This window comes from Dendropsophus ebraccatus, chromosome 5 (assembly GCF_027789765.1).
Source record: "Dendropsophus ebraccatus isolate aDenEbr1 chromosome 5, aDenEbr1.pat, whole genome shotgun sequence".
Taxonomy (NCBI): Eukaryota; Metazoa; Chordata; class Amphibia; order Anura; family Hylidae; genus Dendropsophus; species Dendropsophus ebraccatus.
In genome coordinates, this window is record NC_091458.1 from 68,177,779 (window position 1) to 68,199,648 (window position 21,870).

At 44.7% G+C, this 21,870-nt stretch overlaps 1 protein-coding gene across 2 annotated transcripts in view; it reads right to left on the reverse strand.

Moving 5' to 3' along the window:
* The window catches only part of GTF2F2 (general transcription factor IIF subunit 2), a 122,671-nt gene extending 104,150 nt beyond the window's left edge, over nucleotides 1-18,521 (reverse strand). For both annotated transcript variants that reach the window (XM_069970530.1, XM_069970529.1), the window contains exons 1-4: nucleotides 18,395-18,521; nucleotides 12,305-12,378; nucleotides 10,557-10,575; nucleotides 8,449-8,599 (exon numbers count right to left, since the gene is read on the reverse strand). In XM_069970530.1, coding sequence (XP_069826631.1) covers nucleotides 8,449-8,599; nucleotides 10,557-10,575; nucleotides 12,305-12,378; nucleotides 18,395-18,463 — 313 coding nt within the window. In that variant the 5' untranslated portion in view covers nucleotides 18,464-18,521. The remainder of the gene's footprint in view (nucleotides 1-8,448; nucleotides 8,600-10,556; nucleotides 10,576-12,304; nucleotides 12,379-18,394) is intronic.
* Nucleotides 18,522-21,870: the final 3,349 nt, after the last annotated feature.

A 21,870-nucleotide genomic window follows, 5' to 3' on the forward strand; every position in this document is an offset into this window, starting at 1 on the left:
TTAGAGCTACATGGCAATGTTTAATGTATGGTCTTTTTTGTAAGATGTCATAAAAATGTGCAAGATGTAAGATAAGGTTTTGGAAGTACTTAAAGGGAAACTAACAACAGGTTACAAGACACAGCGCACAGGATGCCAAGAATGAAGGTCATTTTCTAACCTTCATCCACAGCGCCATGTTCACTAACTCTTCACTAGTTAATATGTCAATTAGGCAGTTTGATGCATTGGAGGTGGTACTACAGCCCTAGCCCTACTGCCCCAGCCCACCCCTCCGCAGAAATATTGAGGCAGCACTCTGCAGTGACGAAGTGGTCTTTGAGCTTAAGCCCCCTCCTAAGTGATTTCACCATCTCTGACCAGCCCCTCCGACCCGCCATCAACCTGTCATATACACAGATGCATGTATATCAAGGGTGTCAAACTGTGGCAAAACTAAAATTCCCATCATGCCTGGACAGCCAAAACCAAAAGCTTTAGTTGTCCAGGCAAGAGGGGAATTGTGATTTTGCAACAGCTGGAGGGCCACAGTTTGACCCCTGTGATCTAGTTTTTTATTGGGACATTTAGGCATGAGGTGTGTTGATAGCATGCTGCCTTGTGATCAATGAGGCTACAGAAAGAACAGACAAGCAACCTCACGGATTGGGTGGGGAACTAGCAGGAGCACAGGCAAGGTCGGAGAGCTGAAAAAAGAAATGCATTCTGGGAATTGTAGAAGTGAGCAACTGCTTAACCTAGAGGTACCGAACTTAAAGTGACACTGTCACCCCCTTTTTGCATTCTGACTTCTCTACATGGGTGTAATGGGTAAATTTTGCAGTTTTCAAACCTTATTTTACATCATACATCATGGTGCTTGTTAAAGTAAAAAGCGATCTTTTTTCAACTGCAGATTGTGTTGAGTGGGCGGGACGTCATGGCAATCGCGCCACTTAGCACTGCCCACAACAGGACCCGCCCCTCCATGGCATCATTGGCACATAGGCCCCGCCTCCTTGAAGGCCATTGGTATGGGCTGACCTAGAGGGGGTGATGCCTAGACCTTTAGGCCAGCCTGTTCCAATGGTCAGCGAGGGGGCAGACCCTATGTGCCAATACGTCACGGGGGGCGGGGCCTACAGTGGCTCTGTGGGTGGGGCTAAGTAGCACAGTTGCCGTGAAGCCCCGCCCATTTGGCACAATCTGCAGATGATAAAAGATCACTTTTTACTTGAACAAGCACCATGACGTATGATGTAAAGTATGAAAACTGCTAAATTTACCCTTTACATCTATAAAGAGAATCTGTAACTAGGTTTATTCTGCCTTAAATGAGGGCAGCGTAAACTAATAATATAAACGCTGAACAGACAGGTGTATTACTTTAGCCATTCTCCCAATATGCAGGAGAATAGGATTCTTGCCCCACCCCTCCCCCCACCTGCTAATTGACATACACCACATAGATAGATAGATAACTGCCAATCAGCAGCTGGTGGGCGAAGTTCTCTGCTTCTCGTGAATATCCAGGACTACTGGGCTCATGCACATAATGGAGAGGACTACTTATTGGCCATGTTATTCAAGAGGATATCTCTGGATCACAAAACACAGTTGCACAGAATAATATAAGGGATACATCATTTGCACGGATCAGTTGCACAGAACAATATAAGTGTTACATCATTTTGTTCAGTTTGTCTGTCACCAGTTTATGCTACCCTTAGATAGGGCTGCATAAACCTGCTGACAGAGTCTCTTTGAGGAGCTTTTATAAGGGATGGCTATTGGCCAAGAGTATAGTTAGAAATGCTCCTTTCTGTAATAGTGACAACGATCAGCCCAGAAGTAGGAAAAACATCTATCGCTAATCGGCCACACTACTTCCTGTGTAAACAGGAGATGGGTGGCTGACAGCAAAGGGGAACTGACAGCATGGATATGCATATCTTCATGCTGCCAGTTTCAAAATCCCACAGCTGTATCTTCAGCCCGCTGCTGCCTTTTCCAGAGTGATTGACAGCCGGAGGAAGCGGAGTCAGCCTGAAGACAGAGCAGCCGAAGAGAAGACACACCACACAGCAGCACAGTAGGTATGTATGCACTGCTTATGATCTGGAAACTGGCAGCAGGGATATAAGCATATCTGTGCTGTCAGTTTCCATGGATGCACAAACGATAAAAGGATAGTTCATGCAGCTCAGCCGCTCAGTCAATTGTGCCATGTAAAGGAAATCTTTAAAGGACAACTCCCACGAAAATTTTTTTTAGCTTATTTAACACACATTACAAAGTTATAGAACTTTGTAATGTGGTTAAATACCCGGTCTGGCCCCCTTCCCCCACTTTCGGACCCCCGACCCCCCGCCCGGAAGTTAAAGAATATATACATTACCTATTACGATCGTCACGGTCCTCTTCTCCCGGGCGGCATCTGGTGACGACGACGTCAGAGCCGGGGGGGGCGGTCCGGGTCTTCTTCCTCCTCGGCGTCTTCATAGAGAGTGAATGGGACGGAAAAGGCTGCTGGTGCACATGCGCACCAGCAGCCTTTTCATTGGCTGGAGCGCATCACATGGCTTCCAGCTTCGTCAGCCCTGATTGGCTGAGGTTGCTGGAAGCCATGTGATGCGCTCCAGCCAATGAAAAGGCTGCCGGTGCGCAAGCGCACTGGCAGCCTTTTCCATCCCCAGGACCCGGAAATCAGAGACATCGCTGGACGGCGGACGGCGGTGACGGTGAGGCGGACGGCGGGCGAATGGAGTGGCGATCGTCACCGGAGGGATGGTGAGTATGGTGTCTGTGTGTGTCTGTGTTTTTTTTTTGGGCGGGGGGTCCTGCGGGAGTTGTCCTTTAAGTGTAAAAGAAGCCTTAGATGCTCAAAAGAAATGCATGTTTGGTGGTTTAACCTGATGCCAGAGTACCCCTTTTTAAAGGAATAGTAGTCCAATCTGCAGGCATTGTGTTATAGAAAAGGTGGAGCTGAGCAGACTGACATAGTTTTGTGGGAAAAATTCCAGGATAAGTAGTAATTTATTCATATAAATGTCTGCTTGTTCTGGGCTAAGTATCTAAGCTCTCTATATGCACATTTTTACCCCGGTATGAATGACCAAAAGACTACGTCAACAACATGACCCCACAGTGGACTGCAATTTCTATGTGAAATGATGCAATATCAAACTGAGTAACCAAAAATAGAGCACTTAAAAACAATTAGGGAAACAAAAAAAAAAAAAAAAGAAAAAAAAAAATACTACTTTTTTACATAACTGTGAAACTGGACATAATGGGGGAGATTTATCAAACATGGTGTAAAGTGAAACTGGCTCAGTTGCCCCTAGCAAGCAATCAGATTCCACTTTTCATTCTTCACAGACTCTTTGAAAAATGAAAGGTGGAATCTGATTGGTTCCTAGGGGCAACTAAGCCAGTTTCACTTTACACCATGTTTGATAAATCTCCCCCATTGTTTACAAGTATTTTCCTTTTGTAGATTTAGGTTACAAACCCACTTGGCGGGTCTGCAGCGAGTCTCCATGCTGCGTTTTTGCAGCGAAACTCGCTGCAGATCCCGGCCCTATGCTTTTAATGGCAGACAAACACGCAGCAGGGATGTACATCCCTGCTGCGAGTTTGTCTGCAGCCCACCCCATTAACCCCCCGGCCGCCGGAGCTGATACTTCACCTGATCCCGGCTCCGGCGGTTCCCGATGTCTTCAGCAAGCCGGAGCGGGGACCAGGTGAAGTATATGCTCCAGCCAGCCGCCCGCAGCCCCGGCCGCCCGATCGGCCCCCCGCAGCCCCGGCCGCCCGATCGCCGCCCCCCCCCCCCCGCAGCCCCGGCCGCCCGATCGCCGCCCCCCCCCCCCCCCGCAGCCCCGGCCGCCCGATCGCCGCCCCCCCCCCCCCCCCCCCCCGCAGCCCCGGCCGCCCGATCGCCGCCCCCCCCCCCCCCCCGCAGCCCCGGCCGCCCGATCGCAGACAAACTCGCAGCAGGGATGTACATCCCTGCTGCGTGTTTGTCTGCCATTAAAAGCATAGGGCCGGGATCTGCAGCGCTGCAGACCCGCCAAGTGGGTTTGTAACCTTAGCAAGTATTTTACTTGGACTGTGATTGGTTGCTATCTGTAAATGTGCCTGCTTTTTTGTGCCACATTGATAAATCTGGGCCAGTATGTAAGCACAGTTTCATACCCCTTTTTACATGCTTAAGATACAGATGAACTGCATGAACCACATCTGTGTCAAATCTAACACGTATAAACAGGGCCTAAAAAGTCACTATTTTTTTTTTTAAATACTAAATAACAAAGTGCTGCAACAGGGGTGTCAAACTCAAATACACAGTCGGCCAAAATTAGAAAACTCAACAAAGTCGGGGGCCAACCTTGATATTTAATGAAGCGTGCATACGGTGTATCTTGCAGAGCAGCGTGCAGCGTTCCTGGCACTGCCTATTTGTCCCCACATGGTGGTTAGCCATTATATCCCTCAAGCAGTAGGTTATCCCATAATTGTGCCCCATGAAGTAGCCCCCCCCCCAATAGTGCCCCACATAATAGCAAGACCTACTACTAGAGCCCAACATAGTAGCCAGCGCATCCAATAGTGATCCATATAGAAGACAGAACACCTAATAGTGCCCACAATATAATAGCCAGCCCACCCCAATAGTTTTATATAATAGCCAGCCCACCCCAATAGTTTAATATAGCAGCCAGCCCACCCCAATAGTTTAATATAGTAGCCAGCCCTCCTCAAGTCTCTTATGTAGAAGCCAGCCCTCCAGAATAGTCTCCAAAGTAGAAGCCAGCCTTCCCCAATAGTGTCTTATATGGAAGCCAGTCCCTAAAATAGTATCATATAGTAGCTAGGCCACCCCAATAGTCTTATATAGTAGCCAGCCCTCCACAGGTCTCTTATGTAGAAGCCAGCCAGCCCTCCAGAATAGAAGCCAGCCCCTACTGTAGTTGTTCATGACTGCCCCATTAGCTTGGACTCACCCTTCCTGGGTCTTTTAACACTGCAGGAGGTGCCCAGAGGAGGATGCACGCAATGACGTTACGGGTGACGGGGCACTACTGACATACTTCTAGGCTGCAGGCAGTTTTTACGAGATTAAAATATGGTCGGTTCAAGTGGCCATCCGGTCCACCCATATTAAAATTTGCTGCAACATCAGGTGGGCCAGATTTAATACAGCAATGGAAAATCTCAGCGGGCCAAAAATAATGGCACTGCGGGCCAGATTTGGTCCGCGGGCCAGAGTTTGACATGACTGTGCTACAAGAAAACAGCCAAGGCTTTAATGGCCCGACAAGCTGATTTTTTCTTTTTATCGGCCAGCACTGCACCAAACTGCATCAGACATATAATCATTGATCCTTATATCCCGACCAACCAGCAGATTACTTTTATCTTTAGTCCAAAAGAAGACTAGAGAAGAATACACAAGCCATCATGACTATGACTAGAAGGTGAAATGGAGATAGCCATCCATATTGTCTTGTCCCAAGTCTGGGTCATGGCTATCCCTTCCTTACCTGAGGCTGGGTTCATCCCTATATTCCTTCCTGCTATTGAGTAAGAACGTTTGCTCTGGTTAATGTTGTATCTAGTACCCACACAAGCCATATGTTATGTGTGCTCAACAAGCCTCGTTTCTCGGAAGCTATAATTTGTGGATAACACCAAGTGCAGTATAGAAAACCTAGCCTGAATGCCTCACAGATGTGATTATTGAAATGACACAAGAAAGGGAATAACAAGAGTACAATGCCGGGCTATTAGCCTAGCAACTAGAGTGTGTTCTGCTATATACACAACACAACAAAAAGCTAGAAAAGTAATATTAAACACAAAAGAAGTGTGGGGGAGGCTAATGTCAATCGTCAGATCAATTTATGGTTTATACTGACAAAGCACCTAGAGCAGCTCAGATACGAGAAAATAAACTCAACACAGCTATAAGGCTGTGTCCACACACTGCAGTTTCATTGGGGTACTCCATCATTTCATTGCAGTACAGCATAAATTCTGTGAAGAAGCTGCATTACCGCTACAGAACTGCAACAAAACCCCAACAAAGAAACTGCACTGTGTGAATTCAGCCTATTACTACTCTTGTGTGCATATGGGTAAGGCTCATCGAGGAAGCAAGCTGTTCGTAATGCACTGTCGACAAAAGTATTGGGACTAAACATTTAAGGTGGTTGTCCAGGGAAATCTTAAAACTCTCCCTACCGAATCACCATGGCATAAAACAAACGAGCCAGACATACGGCCCCATTAAACAGGGCGATTATTGTGCAAATTATTATTATATTGTTCTCATTTAAACAATAATGGTTTGGTGTAAATGCAGGCAACAATCAATGGCAAATGAGAAATCGTTCATCGTTTCTTCGGGACAGACTACAAAATCATCGCTAATCGTACACTGTAATTCTGCATTTGTTCACTAATCGTTCAGTGTAATTCTCCATGATTCCTTCATTGGCTGGGATGAGATGAAGTAAACAATCATAATTATAAACTAATGACTATCTTTCTGTGTAATATGGCGAACAATTTCAAGTTAACGATGAAAAAAAAAAAAATCTCATTTGCAATTTAATGCAATTAGAAAAAAAATGCTTCGCTAAATAGGACCCTTACACCCCCTCGCTGCCCCCACTGTGTGATTGTCCGATCCCGGTTGTGTTCCAGCAGGGCAGTGGGCTGGGTAAGTATGGCTGCTTTATAGTGTCATGCCATGAGGAGGCAGTGAAGGTGTCACTGTCATTTTTTATTTTTTTGCAGAAATCAATAGTACAAGAAACTTTCTAATTGGGTTTATTAGGCAAATATGCCATTATCTGCATTCGAAAAGACTTTTCCCAGGTCCCCCCCCCTCCCCCTCTCTCTCATCCACTGCTCATTATCAGGAAATCTAAACTCGTTTACATCAGACGTGCCCTGTCTGTTCTATGGAGGGGGGAGAGGGGAGGGGTGAGGAGGGAGATTAGTCGGCAGCAGAGAGCAGAGAACAAAGGATTACACAGCGGAACCTGTGGTCAGAGAGGTCAGTGCTGACTGTCAAAGGAGATGACCGGCGATGTAGCTGTAAATGAACTTTCTGTTGTCCTGTTTTGGTGCCTCATCTCCCTCTACACCTCCCCTCTCCATAAGAGAACCATGAAGACAGGGGGGAGAGCTTCAAACTGCTTTTTCACTATAAAAATGCATTTTTCGGCTAATAAACCCAATAAAAATGTTTCTCAAAATCACCTGTACTATTGATTTCTGAAAAAAAATTTTTTATCGACAGCGACACTTTAAAGCGAATGTACCAGTAGTACATCGCTTTGTAGTTTTTTACATGAATAGACCTGTGCCAGTGTGGCGATGCCGATGTCGCAGTCCTTTATTTCAACCGAAGCCCGATTCCTGTACATGGCGCTGGTTTATTCCCAAGCACTGGCTGGGCATAAAGCACTGCAACGTATTACTGTGGCACATAGTGCATCAAAACCATCAATGATCTGCCAATTCAACAACTGCAGAATTCCAAACCTCATCTGGCATTAAAATCAGCACAAAACTGTGCCCTGAGAGCTTCTGTCATCTCCATACAATGATTTGCCTCACAAACATAACGTTATAAACTTCCATTGTTCAAGCGTAATTTCACTCATATTCTCACATACATTGTACCATAGGGCAAAATTCAGAAAATGATCCATGACTGAACAGGATTGCCCATGAATAGGAGGGCATGTGATGGCTCTCAGGTCTGCCATCCACCTACTTATCAAAAACATCAAAAAACATGTTTGATGGGGAAAAAGAACATAACAGGAGAGGTATCCGCAACGGCTTTCGCTGCGAACTCGCAGAGTGAAATCCGCTGCGGATACATTACACTACTTGCGTAAGTGCAGGCACATTATAGCAGCAGTGTGTATAGCTGAGTGTGAGTCCAGGCACATTATAGCAGGAACGGAGAGGATGGAAAACACAAGGGCTGACAGACTGCAGGGAGTATGAGGGAATGAGCATCTGCCATGATTTGTAAGGTGAGTGATACTTCCTGGGTCAGAGTACAGAGCTGTAGACCCCGCTATGCAGACAATGCCCCTCCCCACTCGCCCTCCAACCTAGTACAGGGAGCTCCTAAACCAAAGCAATGCTCTTAAACCAAGTTACCATTTTGAAAAATGGTGAGCTCTTAAACCAAGTTACTCCTAAACCGAGCTACCACTGTGTATGTTCATATTACCAGACAAATACACACACGCAAAATGCACATATGTATTTAAAATGAAAAATGTCGATTTTAATACCTTGGAGCTACACAAGATCACAACTACTTATAAGATTCTCCAGTATTTCAGTCATCATTTGATAAACACTGATCTTGTAACTTACGCTTAGCACCCACGTACAGTCATGAGACCTCGTGAAACTTATTTGCCATCTTACCGGATAAGCTTTCAGTAAACACGGTTAGAGTCTGTCCTCCCACATTCTGTAATTGAAAAGGATGTTCCCTGGGTGCGGTAACAAAACTTGCAGCAGGTTTTCCTCCAATATCCTGTATACTAGCAAGCTCTTCATTTAGAGTAAATGATACCTGTAAGAAAACAAATCTCTCAGTTCAACATATGCTAAAGTCTTCTTTAATCAGTGCAGAATAAAAAGCCTAAGATCCACAAATAAAATGGAAATAAATGGGACAGACAACAAGAGGTTATATATCAAATCTAACGTTATATATTAATAGTGGTGTTGCACCAGGGAGGTCTATAACCTTAGGTCCCCCTTGAGACTGGATTGTGAAACTGCTGTTTCTTTCATTTCTGCTTAAACAGCATGTGACAGATATCCCCAGGGCCCCGGCAAAAGTGTGAACTTCTAGACAGAGACTAACCTGACAGATTTTCTTTTTTAGACCAAAACCAGGAATGGATTTGAGAAGAGAAATCTCAAGTCTTTCCTTTATGACCTGTTCCCTGTCTATACTCTGTTCCTGGCTTTGGCCTCAAAAAAATCTATCAGATAAAGCTCTGTCTAAACAAACCATTAAGGGCCTTTTACAAGGGCCGATTATGGACAGAAGCGTTGCAAAAAATGCTCCTTCAGCTGATAATTGGCCCGTGTAACAGCAATCAGCTGTGGACCAGCCGGAGGAGGCAGGCAAGGAAAGGTCCGGAGAGTAGGATGCCGGATTGCAGCAGCGCACTAGGCAAGTATGTACTGCTGTGTGATCGGGAAAGTTTACATGGATCGTTCGTATCACGCCTTTACACTGCGGCCAGGATGCACAAACAATCCATGTACTGTTCGTGCAGCCATGAAAACTGACAGCAAAGCTATGCATATATCTGTGCTGCCAGTTTCTAGATCAAAATCCATGCACACTTACCTAGTGCGCTTCTGCTGTGATCCGACATCCTGTTCTCAGTCTCTCCCATCCAGTCATTGTATCTTCAGACCGCCGCCTCCTCCAGAATGATTGACAGAGAGCCAGAGAATAGGATGTCGGATTACAGCAGCAAGTATGACCTGCTGCTTGTGATCTGGACAGAACAGATATATGCAGATATACACACTGATCGTTCGCGCAGCCTGACTGCTCAATTTGTCGTACTGTGTAAAGGCACAACACCCTAACGGTCCTTTTACATTGACAGATTTGTCAGCCACGGGCAGCCGCAACAGAGTTCCAATCAGTGAGATCAGAGCCCGATTTTGTATGCTGCATAAAAGGCACTGCAAATAGAGTGCCTGGGCTGAACAAACGAACAATGGAAACTTTCCAGATCACATAGCAGTACATACTTACCTAGTGCGCTGCTGCGATCTGGCATCCTGTTCTTCGACTCTTTCCCGTCCAGCCACTGTCTCCAGGCCTTGCCTCCTCCAGCTTTCAGAAGGTGGAGGTCTAAAGATACAGTGGCTGGACAGGAGAGCTGGAGAACAGGATGCTTGATCACAAGCATCGCACTAGGTAAGTCTGTACTGCTGTGTGATCTGGAAATGAACAGCAGGGATATATGCATATCCATGCTGTCAGTTAGCCTTCATTGTTACTGGCCCCATATCCTTGTTTATTGTCCAATAACATTTTGAAGCCTGCACTGAACACACAATAAGCTGAGGATCAATAATTTTCCCAGACCTCAGCTGATCACTTTTACACGGGCCGATTACTGGCTGTAGGAGCGTGTAAAAGGCCCTTTGAGATGAGTTCTGCCAGACATCTTAAGGGCCTTTTTTACAAGCCGATTCTTGGCCAAGAGCATTGCAAGAAACATTCCTGTGGATGATAACCAACATGTATAAAAGTACACTTCTCTGGCCGCACTCATCTCAGTGGGAAACAAGAGATCAACCATAGCAAATCTAGTGAACCAGAACTTTGTTTCCCCCATCAAACAGCACAATTAATGTCCAGATCCATTAGATTGCTAGTGAACTGGGCAGAATCCACCAACATTTAAAATACTTGATGTGAATGGCCTGCTTTAGTCTTATTGAATATACAATATAAGCAATGTAGCTCAAAAGCAATATGAATGATAGCCTACCTCAGTCTTTCCTTGGTTTCTGCGGAAAAGAAAAAAAAACGCTTTAGGATTACAAGAGCTGCATTTTTAGGATCATGCACAGGAAATCTCATTTGTAATTCTACTGGGGTCCTAAACATGCAAATAGCTATAGGCAATAACTATTTCCTTAGCACTGGTTTATACATGACCTCCACTGCAGTTACATATCATTTATTCAGCAATGAAAAAGTAGTATTGTTGCCTTTGGTAACCAAATGGATGCTAAGTTTTTTAGTCCATTGTGCATTAAAAAATATTGGCTCCACATTTTGCTTGCATGCTGAAAGAACACATTCATGTGCATGCTAAACATCTGTGGTTTAGTACAAGTTACACAACTGTGCGCTTCATTCTGCCGCTATAACCAGCCTATATACTCCTCCTTAGTTTGGAGGATGGAACATGGTTGAATAGATCTGAAGTTCATCATTTCAGATGGAGCCTGTGGAGCTTAGCACACAAGCTACATTATATCGGTAACTGCAGAATTATGGTAACAGCATGACTATAACTACATATGACCTCTAGGTGGGTTATGTAAACTGTGGTAAACAACTTGTTTGCCTGATTTCAGCTCCTGATCACTTCCAGCAAGTGCATCCAGGCTGGCGAGTGGCATTTTACTACAAAAACAAAACAAAACACAACACTACAGCCTTTGGGCTCCTTCACACAGGTAAAGGCATGTAAAGGAAATCTAACATCTGTAATTTGTATTGCAGACAAATGTTAGATAGGCGTTAGTTCAAGCAGACACATCGTGTCTTTCATATATCTGGCTGTGTTTCCAGAATGTAGAAAAGTGTCAAAGAGGCTTTCCCAAGCTCCTGATCTGCTACAAGCTAGATTGCTTCCTCTTTCCCCTTCCTGCATGATTGACACCAAGCAGGGTCAGATATGGTAGGAGGGATTAAAGGGGTTATCCAGCGATACAAAAACATGTCCACTTTCTTCCAGAGACAGCCCCACTCTTGTCTCTAGTTTAGGTGTAGGTTTTGCTGCTCAGTTCCATTGAAGTGAATAGAGCTTAATTGCAAACCTCACCTGAACAGAAGACAAGAGTCGTGTTGTCTCTGAAAGAAAGTGGCCATGTTGTAGCATTGGACAACCCCTTTAAGGAGGTGCTACAGCTTGCCGCACTTCAGGAGCTCAGGAAAGTCTTTGTACATACACTGTAGACTATTGTCAACTGAACCCGCTACTGGCAATAGAGTGAGACATCAGTATAGTGTTACGGGGCCGTCTAGAACAACCACCAACAGATGATGCTGGGGGTAATGATGATAGGGTTCAGTCAAGATGGAAAATCACAGCTAACCCCTTTGTTCAGAAAGAGATAAGCTGCAGCTAGATAAAACTTTTGTTGCAGCTGACAGATTCCCTTTAAAATACACAGGGCACAGAAAATCTTTCTGCCCTTTTTACAGATCGCAGAAAATGCTGTTAAATGTGGTTATCTAGGGTAAGATGAAAGCCCCTTTCCTGTAGAAACGGCACCATTGCAGTTATTGGAGCGGAGTTGTAATACCACACATCCGGTCCGGGTAACGGGAACTGTATATACGAATAGACAGTAAAGGGGGAAGGGCGAGACGCTGCTCTGTATGGCACAATTAATTAATATGGTAACTAAACCAAGATTTATTGCCAAGATGGCAAAATTAGTTAGGGAGACATCTCTCCATAATAGACGTCGCCAGACACAAAAGAGAAAAATATAGACTTACTTGGCAATTCGCAGCTTCCCAACTTCGCCCCTTCCCGATGCTTTCGACCACTGCTGAGCCAAGTACTTTGGAAGCTGCAGAAAAGAACAAATAATCATTAAATCACAGCACTTCACATAAATATGGGGAATGATACCCATCCCTGTAAATAACACATCTCACTATATAAACAGAGCTGATGGGGAGGATTAGCAATGCAGATAACAGAAGTGTTTATTCTCTCTAAATGCAAACAGCCTAGAATCCTATATTTAGACTGCAGATATTGTTCAGCTGATAGATGTCTTTTCTATTTGATCATCAAAAGAACCATTTGCAGGGGAAATTAGAAAGGCAGCGAGGCATATGAATGTTTATCTGCTCAACGCCAGTTTCAAATTTGTGACTAGTAACTGGTAAGACATTCGCCAACAGGAATCCCAGTGTTCTGTACCACCAGCAGCATACATTCAGCTTTCTTCTCTACATGAGTGCCATCTCAAACATAAGGATATACTGAAGACTGTGTATTGCTCACTGTGCTTTAACATACAAAGCTCATTTGACAAACAATTGGGAGTCATTTTTTCATTACTCTTTTGCGCTCGAGGGGAGATTTATTCAGGTTGCGTCCCTGGCCTACGCCGGGGGAAGTAGCACATTCTTGCCTTCTCCCTGGCAAACACCAGCCGCAACCTCAGCCTGCCCTTCAGGCAAGCTTTAAGGTGGGGAGGAGGCATGGTCTCCTCCTGTGCTCAATTTATCAAGGTTTACGTCTAGAAACTGGCGTAAACCAGACAAAAAAAAATCAAGAGCAGGTGTAGATTTTATATCTGCGAAATGCCTATGCCAGGCACACGGCTGGCTCACTGTATCAGGAGGCATAAGCCACTTAGTAAATCCAGACAGGAAAAAGGGGGCAGGGCACTAATGGCGTACTCATAAGCCAGTCTTGATAAATGCCCCCCCCCCCCCCACAGCAGCGTGGCCTTTATGGTAAGCTACACCACTGCGCTCAAGCAATTACTGACTGAAGCGAGACACCGCTGTTGGTACGGTTGGGCTAAGTAGGCAGTTCCTGCTGAAATGACTCATCTTGGAGACAGAAAGAAGGCTTGACAAATGGGCATCAGAGGGGCAGCTATGGGAATCGGGGTAGGCAGTAAGGACTTTTTATGTTTAACATCCTCCAATCACATATAACTTATGAAATAATTGATGAAAATCATTTGCAGTTTGTCTCCAGACAGTCCCTCACATTACGTTAGAGGAATACTTATAGGGAAGGTGCAAAGAAATTGCCAGATTTACATATTGAGAAAAAGAAAGGATTTCAGGAACACAGGCTAAGGATGAAGGCACTCAGCATCCCTGGATCTATGGAAACATAACAGCAGGTTAGAGTCTGGATGGAAGCTTTATTCTGACAGCTAGGGGAAGGAGGGGAGACAAAATCCCATGTCACACAAGGCCATCCATGCACATCCTCTCTCTCAGTTGTAAAACATTTGCCAGACCTTAAAGTGTCACTGTCGTGAAATTTTTTTTTGCAGAAATCAATAGTCCAGGCGATTTTAAGAAACTTTGTAATTGGGTTTATTATCCGAAAAATGCATTTTTATCATGAAAAAGCAGTCTGAAGCTCTCCCCCCTGTCTTCATTGTTCTCCTATAGAGAGAGCTAAAGAAAAGACCAAAACAGGACAACAAAGAGTTAATCTACAAATCCCTCACGGGATATCTCTACTGACCATCACCAGTGACCTGTCTGAGCTCGGATTACAGCTGTCACCCAGCTCTGTGCCTGTAATCCTCTGTTATCTGCTTTCTGCTGCCGGCTAACTCCCTCCTTCCTCCTCCCCCCTCCCCTCTCCCTAGAACAGACAGGGTACGTCTCCTGCAACAAGTCACAATTTTCAGATTTTTCAGAGTGGATGAAAAAGAGGAAGGAGGGGGGGACCTGGGAAAAGGCTTTTTACATGCAGATAATGGCAGATTTGGCTAATAAACCCAATTACAAAGTTTCTTAAAATCGCCTGGACTATTGATTTCTGCAAAAAAAAAAAATACGACAGTGACTCTTTAATGTGAACCAGGTCTGACCTACTAAAGGTGGTTCAAGAAAGGACAAACGTCAAGCTGGTGACAAGGTCAAAGGCAACCATGGTTTAATGATACACACAAGTAGGTCAACTAGCAAAAACTGCTGAAAAAGTTACTGCTAGGAAAGTGTCTGAATACAGTGCATTGCTGTTTTCTGTGCATGGCGCTGTGTAGGCACATATCTATTAACATGTCCAAGCTGTTAGGGTATGTGCACACTTCGGAAAATCAACGCAAAATCGATTGCAACAGCTGAGAGCCAGGTTTCTAACCCCTGCTTTATATGAACACAGTTATATAGCAAAACTTTTCTCAGGTCAGACAATTCATTTAATAAATGACAAGTTACCCTGGAACATTTCACACAAAACTGTATATCAGTCTGTTCATAGCCCTTTTCTCTATAACACAATGCCTACAAGATTTAACTAAATTTCCACTGCGAGAGGTCTAATGGTGCCTTTACACAGAGAGAATTATCTGACAGATTTTTGAAGCCAAAGCCAGAAATGTATTTAAAAAGAGGACAGATCCCAGTCTTTCCTTTATGACCTGTTCTCTGTTTATAATCGGTTCCTGGCTTTGGCGTAAAAGATCTGTCAGATAAATCTGTCTGTGTAAATGCACCATAAGGGATAACTGTTGTGATGAAGACCAGTACAGAACATTCTTATTAAAGGGGTGCTCCACTCAAACATAACTTTTGATATGTTGCTGCCCATGGTGAGACTAACAATTCATTCCATACCTGTAATTATCTATTCAGTTTCCTTCCCCCAGTTCTGAGCTGCTGCTTTCTGCTAAAGACACAAATCTGCGCGTTCTACGTGCACACGGAGCAAAAGTGGCGGAATTCCAAATGCCGCCAGCCTCCTTGTCATAATGAGTGTCTATGGGAGTCTCGCACGCCTACTCTTTCCGCGGTGAAGAACGATGTTTCTTTGTTCAGCGTGAAGAGAGGAGGCGCGCAAGCCTCCCATAGACTGGCATTATGACAGGGAGGCTGGCGGAATTCCGCCACTTTTGCTCTGTGTGCACATAGCCTGAGCCTTTCTCTCTGTCTCCTCCCCCCTCCCTTCTGACACAGACTGTGTAAACAAGGGCCTGGCAGACTTTATGCAACATTGTAGCTTCTTTATAATGGCAGGAGGAATATTCTGAGTTCAAGTTGCTGATGAACTCACTGTTATTAGCCCTCGCAGCATTACAAAGAAGCTACAAAGTTGCACATGCAGCCATTCAGGGACTTATTTATATAATCTGTCTATAAAGGGAGGGGGGAGGCGGGGAAGACAGAAAAAGGCTCACACACAGATTTTTATGTTTTCAGCTGAAAGCAGCAGCACAGAATTGGGGTAAGGAGACTGAATAGCTAAGAAGTAGGAATAAATTGTTAGTCTGACCATGGGCAGCAATATATGAAAAGTTATGTTTAAGTGGAATACCTCTTTAAGCCTTATGTATGGAGTCAGTGTGGGATGTATCTAAGAAAATGTAATCTTTCGGCATCAGTTGCAGCTACACATCATTCTGCACTGGTCTTTATCATGACAAGTACATTTTAAAGGGTATTCCCATCTCAACTAATATAGTTATACTTGTAGGACTTGTCAAATGAAATATTTCTTGCAAATACAGTCATCTATAGCATACTTGCCTTCTTCTCCTGATACGATGCTCTTTTCTACCCATTGTTGACAGCTCATTGTCTAGGTTACAGACCACTACAATTCTCTAAAATAAATGATCCAGTGGGTGTGTATAATATATATATTACGGTATATTTACACTGTGTCTCTGTACATTATAGCTATACATACCCCAGCCAGACCACTGTTTTTAGAGCAGGGTGATGGTTGGTAACCTAGACAACGAGCTGTCAACAATGGGTGGAAAAGAGCAGCATATCAGGAGAAGGAGACAAGCTCGCTAGATGACTGTAGTGAAAAAATATTCCATTATTCCAAGTTTAACTGTATTAGCTGAGATGAGAATACCCCTTTAAGTTTTCAGTAAAAACACACTGGTTTGTTTAAACTAAGGGTCCATTTACACAGAAAGATTATCTGCCAAAGATTTGAAGCCAAAGCCAGAAACAGACTATGACCTGAGATCAAGTCACAAAGGAAAGCCTGAGATTTCTCCTCTTTTCAAATCTATTCCTGGCTTTGGCTTTAAATCTTTGGCAGATAATCAGATAATATTTCTGTGTAAATGGACACTAAGGGGGAGATTTATCAAACTGGTTTAAATTTGAATTGTCTTAGTTGCCCCTAGCGACCAAACAGATTCCACCTTTCAAAGAATCTGTGAGGAATGAAACGTGGAATATGATTGGTTGCTAGGGGCAACTGAGCCAATCCTACTTTACACCAGATTAATAAATCTTCCCCCTAAAGGCTCACAATAGTAGTACAACAGGAGCCAGCCTCCCGGAAACTTGCAGCAGCAGCCAGGGTATTAGACGGCGATGTCTTGTCATGTAAGCTACAGAACTGAAAGCACATGTATGGATCTGCTCCCTTCTTGGAATTAGGTTATGTTCACACTACGTAAGTACCGGCCGGATGATCTTTCCGGCCGCAGAGCTCTGATGTGGGCACATCAGCGCGCGCCCGCATCAGAGCTTCCCATAGCGCTCAGTGAACTGACAGGTCTTTCTGCGGCCGGAATTCACTGTATTCCGGACGCAGAAAACTGACATGTCAGTTATTTGCGGCCCCGTATGGGATCCCATAGAACAACAGGCATTGTTCCACCGCATCAAACGTACGGCCGTTGTTGCCATCGGAAACAATGGCCGTACTTTTACGTAGTGTGAACATAGCCTTAAAGTGTACCTGTCATTTTAACTTTAAAATTCTAAATCAACAGTAGATGTGATATAAAGCAAAACAGTAGATAAGATATAAAGAATGCTTGCCATTTCCATTCATTATGTTTTTAGTTCTCATGCTTTATAACAAAGCTGTCCAGTCTCCTGTAGGCAGGTTTTTAGTTTCATGCTGGTTGAAAAAATAAAAAAAAGGAGACTAAACGCAGAAAGTCCCAGCCAGTACAGAGAGTCACAGCTCACTCAGATAACCGGGATTTCCTGCGTTTAGTCTTTTTCCATCATAACTAAAAAATAAATAATGAATGTAAATTGTAAACTTGCTTTCTATCACATCTACTGTTGATCTATATTTTGAAATTTATAACGAGAGTGACACTATTACTGTAGCGTAATGGCAGCAGGGTTATCGGAGGTTTCCCTGAGAAGCATTTCTGGCTTGAAGGTTGTGATAATGGACGACAGTCTGACGTTTTGGGGTGGTGAGTCCCACAGAGAAGGTAAAGGAGAACTCTCTGAGACCGTGGTTGAGAAGACAAGACATGAGCGCAGAAAGAGGTCCTGTGAGGAGGACTGGAGGCTACAAATGTGGGGAGGGGAAAATATGATGGCAAATATAGAAAAGTGCAACTTGAATTCCCCTTTAAATAACACCGAATGTCTGTGAGTAACATTACTCTATGGCAGGGGTAGGAAGCTTGGCTCTCCAGCTGTTGCAAAACTACAACTTCCATCATGCTTTAGCTTCGGCTGTCCAGGCATGATGGGAGTTGTAGTTTTGCAACAGCTGGAGAGCCAAGGTTCCCTCCCCCTGCTCTATGGTTACAAAATACAAGCAGCCAGGGATTTCCTCCAGAAGACAATGAGATGTGGGAGTACTGATGGGAGTTATGCTGTGCCCGGAGCTTCCATATGATGCCGCACAGCACAGAAAGCATTCACCACAAGTAACCAATCAGATTGTTACTTTCATTCTCTAAGCATGAGAGCTGTAGTCTGATTGGCTGCTACCTGCAACTACTCCGTCCACAACGCCCGTGTACTGGTCTGTCTCACATTCAGCTACATGAAGCCGTGAGATCCCATAACAAAGCGCTGCGCTATATGCGGTACTCGATATAGAAGCCAACAACAGCTACCTCCAGCCTGGGCAGCCGCACTGCTGTATCAGCTCACCTTCACCAGCCACATGCCGGTGTTCTGCTTCGCTCCATTAAGATCCAGCTCCGCTTTATCCGCAGACATGATGACCGTGCTGGCTCTCTGTTACTACCGGCACATGGGGGAAGAAGAAAGACGGTGCACGCAGAGTATGGAGCGAGAGATGGGACACACTTCCTAATGCGTTTATACTGCCCCTAGTGCTTCTACCTATTCATTGCCAACTCCCTAGAGAAACAGGATACTGTGATAACTACAGCCAGACTGTTCTCATAGGTCATAGCACCCCATACCAGAGCCGTATTCACCATGAATAGCACCAAAGACCCCCATAGTGTCAGACCCCCATTTAAAGAGTCATAGTTTCCCCATAAACACAATGACAGCTCCATAATACCAATATAAACTCGCACATTAAAATTTAGAGTACCCCATAAAAACAGCCGCACTTTACCCACTACCTGTAGGCGTCTTTATCTAGTTTTATAAAATAAAAATGGCTAAACCCATGGACAGATCAGGCTCTTGTACCGCTTATCCCCCTTACCTCCCCATAGACTGTAAGCTCTTGTACCGCTTATCCCCCTTACCTCCCCATAGACTGTGAGCTTTTGTACCACTTATCACCCTTACCTCCCCATAGATTGTAAGCTCTTGTACCACTTATCCCCCTTACCTCCCCATAGATTGTAAGCTCTCGTACCGCTTATCACCCTTACCTCCCCATAGATTGTAAGCTCTTGTACCACTTATCCCCCTTACCTCCCCATAGATTGTAAGCTCTTGTACCACTTATCCCCCTTACCTCCCCATAGATTGTAAGCTCTCGTACCGCTTATCCCCCTTACCTCCCCATAGACTGTAAGCTCTTGTACCGCTTATCACCCTTACCTCCCCATAGATTGTAAGCTCTTGTACCGCTTATCCCCCTTACCTCCCCATAGACTGTAAGCTCTTGTACCGCTTATCCCCCTTACCTCCCCATAGATTGTGAGCTCTTGTACCACTTATCACCCTTACCTCCCCATAGATTGTAAGCTCTTGTACCGCTTATCACCCTTACCTCCCCATAGATTGTGAGCTCTTGTACCGCTTATCCCCCTTACCTCCCAATAGATTGTGAGCTCTTGTACTGCTTATTCCCCTTACCTCCCCATAGATTGTAAGCTCTTGTACTGCTTATCCCTCTTACCTCCCCATAGATTGTAAGCTCTTATACCGCTTATCCCCCTTACCTCCCCATAGATTGTGAGCTCTTGTACCACTTATCCCCCTTACCTCCCCATAGATTGTGAGCTCTTGTACTGCTTATTACCCTTACCTCCCCATAGACTGTAAGCTCTTGTACCGCTTATCACCCTTATCTCCCCATAGATTGTGAGCTCTTGCACCGCTTATAACCCTTACCTCCCCATAGATTGTAAGCTCATGTACTGCTTATCCCCCTTACCTCCCCATAAATTGTAAGCTCTCGTATCGCTTATTACCCTTACCTCCCCATAGATTGTAAGCTCTTGTACCGCTTATCCCCCTTACCTCCCCATAAATTGTAAGCTCTCGTAACGCTTATTACCCTTACCTCCCATAGACTGTAAGCTCTTGTACCGCTTATCACCCTTACCTCCCCATAGATTGTGAGCTCTTGTACCGCTTATAACCCTTACCTCCCCATAGATTGTAAGCTCATGTACTGCTTATCCCCCTTACCTCCCCATAAATTGTAAACTCTCGTACCGCTTGTTACCCTTACCTCCCCATAGATTGTAAGCTCTTGTACCGCTTATCCCCCTTACCTCCCCATAGATTGTGAGCTCTTGTACTGCTTATCACCCTTACCTCCCCATAGATTGTGAGCTCTTGTACCGCTTATCCCCCTTACCTCCCCATAGATTGTGAGCTCTTGTACTGCTTATCCCCCTTACCTCCCCATAGATTGTAAGCTCTTGTACCGCTTGTCCCCCTTACCTCCCCATAAATTGTAAGTATGATTGAGAACAGACTATTTAAGGAGGAGGCAGTACCTGACTATTCATGGAGGAGGATGTTCAGCCTTGGAGTGGTGGCCTAGGAATCCTCGCTGATTATGTGGTTCACCGCACTTTGTAGAACACGGACAAGTGGGATGATGTCGTTGATGCCTGCTCACAGAGTCGTGTCCTCAAAAGGGATCAACAGTTGGCAGGACATGTTCGAAGAAACTTGTGCATTATGAGGTTTATCACATGTGCCATACAAGGTGTATGACGCAGCCCTCCCTGCTGAACTGCAAAGAAAAGGTTTCTCCCTTTTGGGCTACAACACTTCCCACCGTTAGTTGACCTTGGGTCAGCCATTGATATATCTCCTCCCTCATGGTCCAGAGGAGCTCCTGCCCACTGTGGCTCCGTTCACCCAGGCTCACAAAATGGAGGACAGCCTGAGAGCCGGGCCTGACATTGTTGGTAAGACACCCGGGCAGGTTGGACTGCAGTCAAAGCGGTGGATGGTTGCAAGCTGGTGGAGGCAGAACTTGTGCAGAACTGGCCTCCCCAAAGCATAATTAAAGGACCAGACATCAGCACTGGGGTGCACGGTCTTGGACACCAAGAATCCCAATGAGTCGCCAAAACAACCAATGAGTCGCCAAAACACAGTTTGTAAACAACTGTGCAGTGATGGGACAGCTGATGGGAATTTTTTTTTTCTCGGACAGTGATGGGACTTTTTTTTTTAGACTTTTTTTTTTTTTCTCGGACAGTGATGGGACTTTTTTTTTGGACTTTTTTTTTTTAACTTCTTGTTGTTGCGGATAAACGGTGTTCTCCTATTTTTTTAACCTTATTGTAAAGATATGAACTGAATTTCTCTTAATAAATTCGATAAGCTTGAATACTGAAGTTGCTTTCATGTGTCTTCTGCTGTCACATAAAATTTTTGATTAGGCAGCGTTCAGGTATATCCGAGGAGATATTCACAAAAAAACAGGATACAAGGGATTATAGGAGTAATAATCCCTTGTATCCTGGTCTATTCTGTGAAAAAAGTACAATTTTGCGTCGCCGTTATTTTTACCAGATTCGTAACGAACTTTCTCAAAGTTTTGCAAAGTTCGTAACGAATCTGGTTCGTTACGGTTCAGTTCGCTCATCCCTAGGTAAGATCTTTACATCAATTGACTGGCACCAGCGCACAGTTCCCACGCACAGCGCCGGTGTGTTCCTAGTCACCGACCTGGCCTGAGGCACTTTTGGCTAAATGGCTGTAAATAGCCATCCCTAGCGGAGGGGAGATCCCGTCTCAGCCATCTATAGCTCTGGGCTGCCGGGCAATACAGCACTGATAATGTACACTACACTGATTTCTTTGAGAGATCAGTGCACTAATAATAAAAGTCCCCCAGGGGGACTAAAAGTTAAAGTGTGTGTGTGGGGGGGGGGGGGGGGGAAATAAACAAACATATTTGGTATCACTGTGTGTATAATCGCCTGAACTAATAAATTATCAGATTCCTG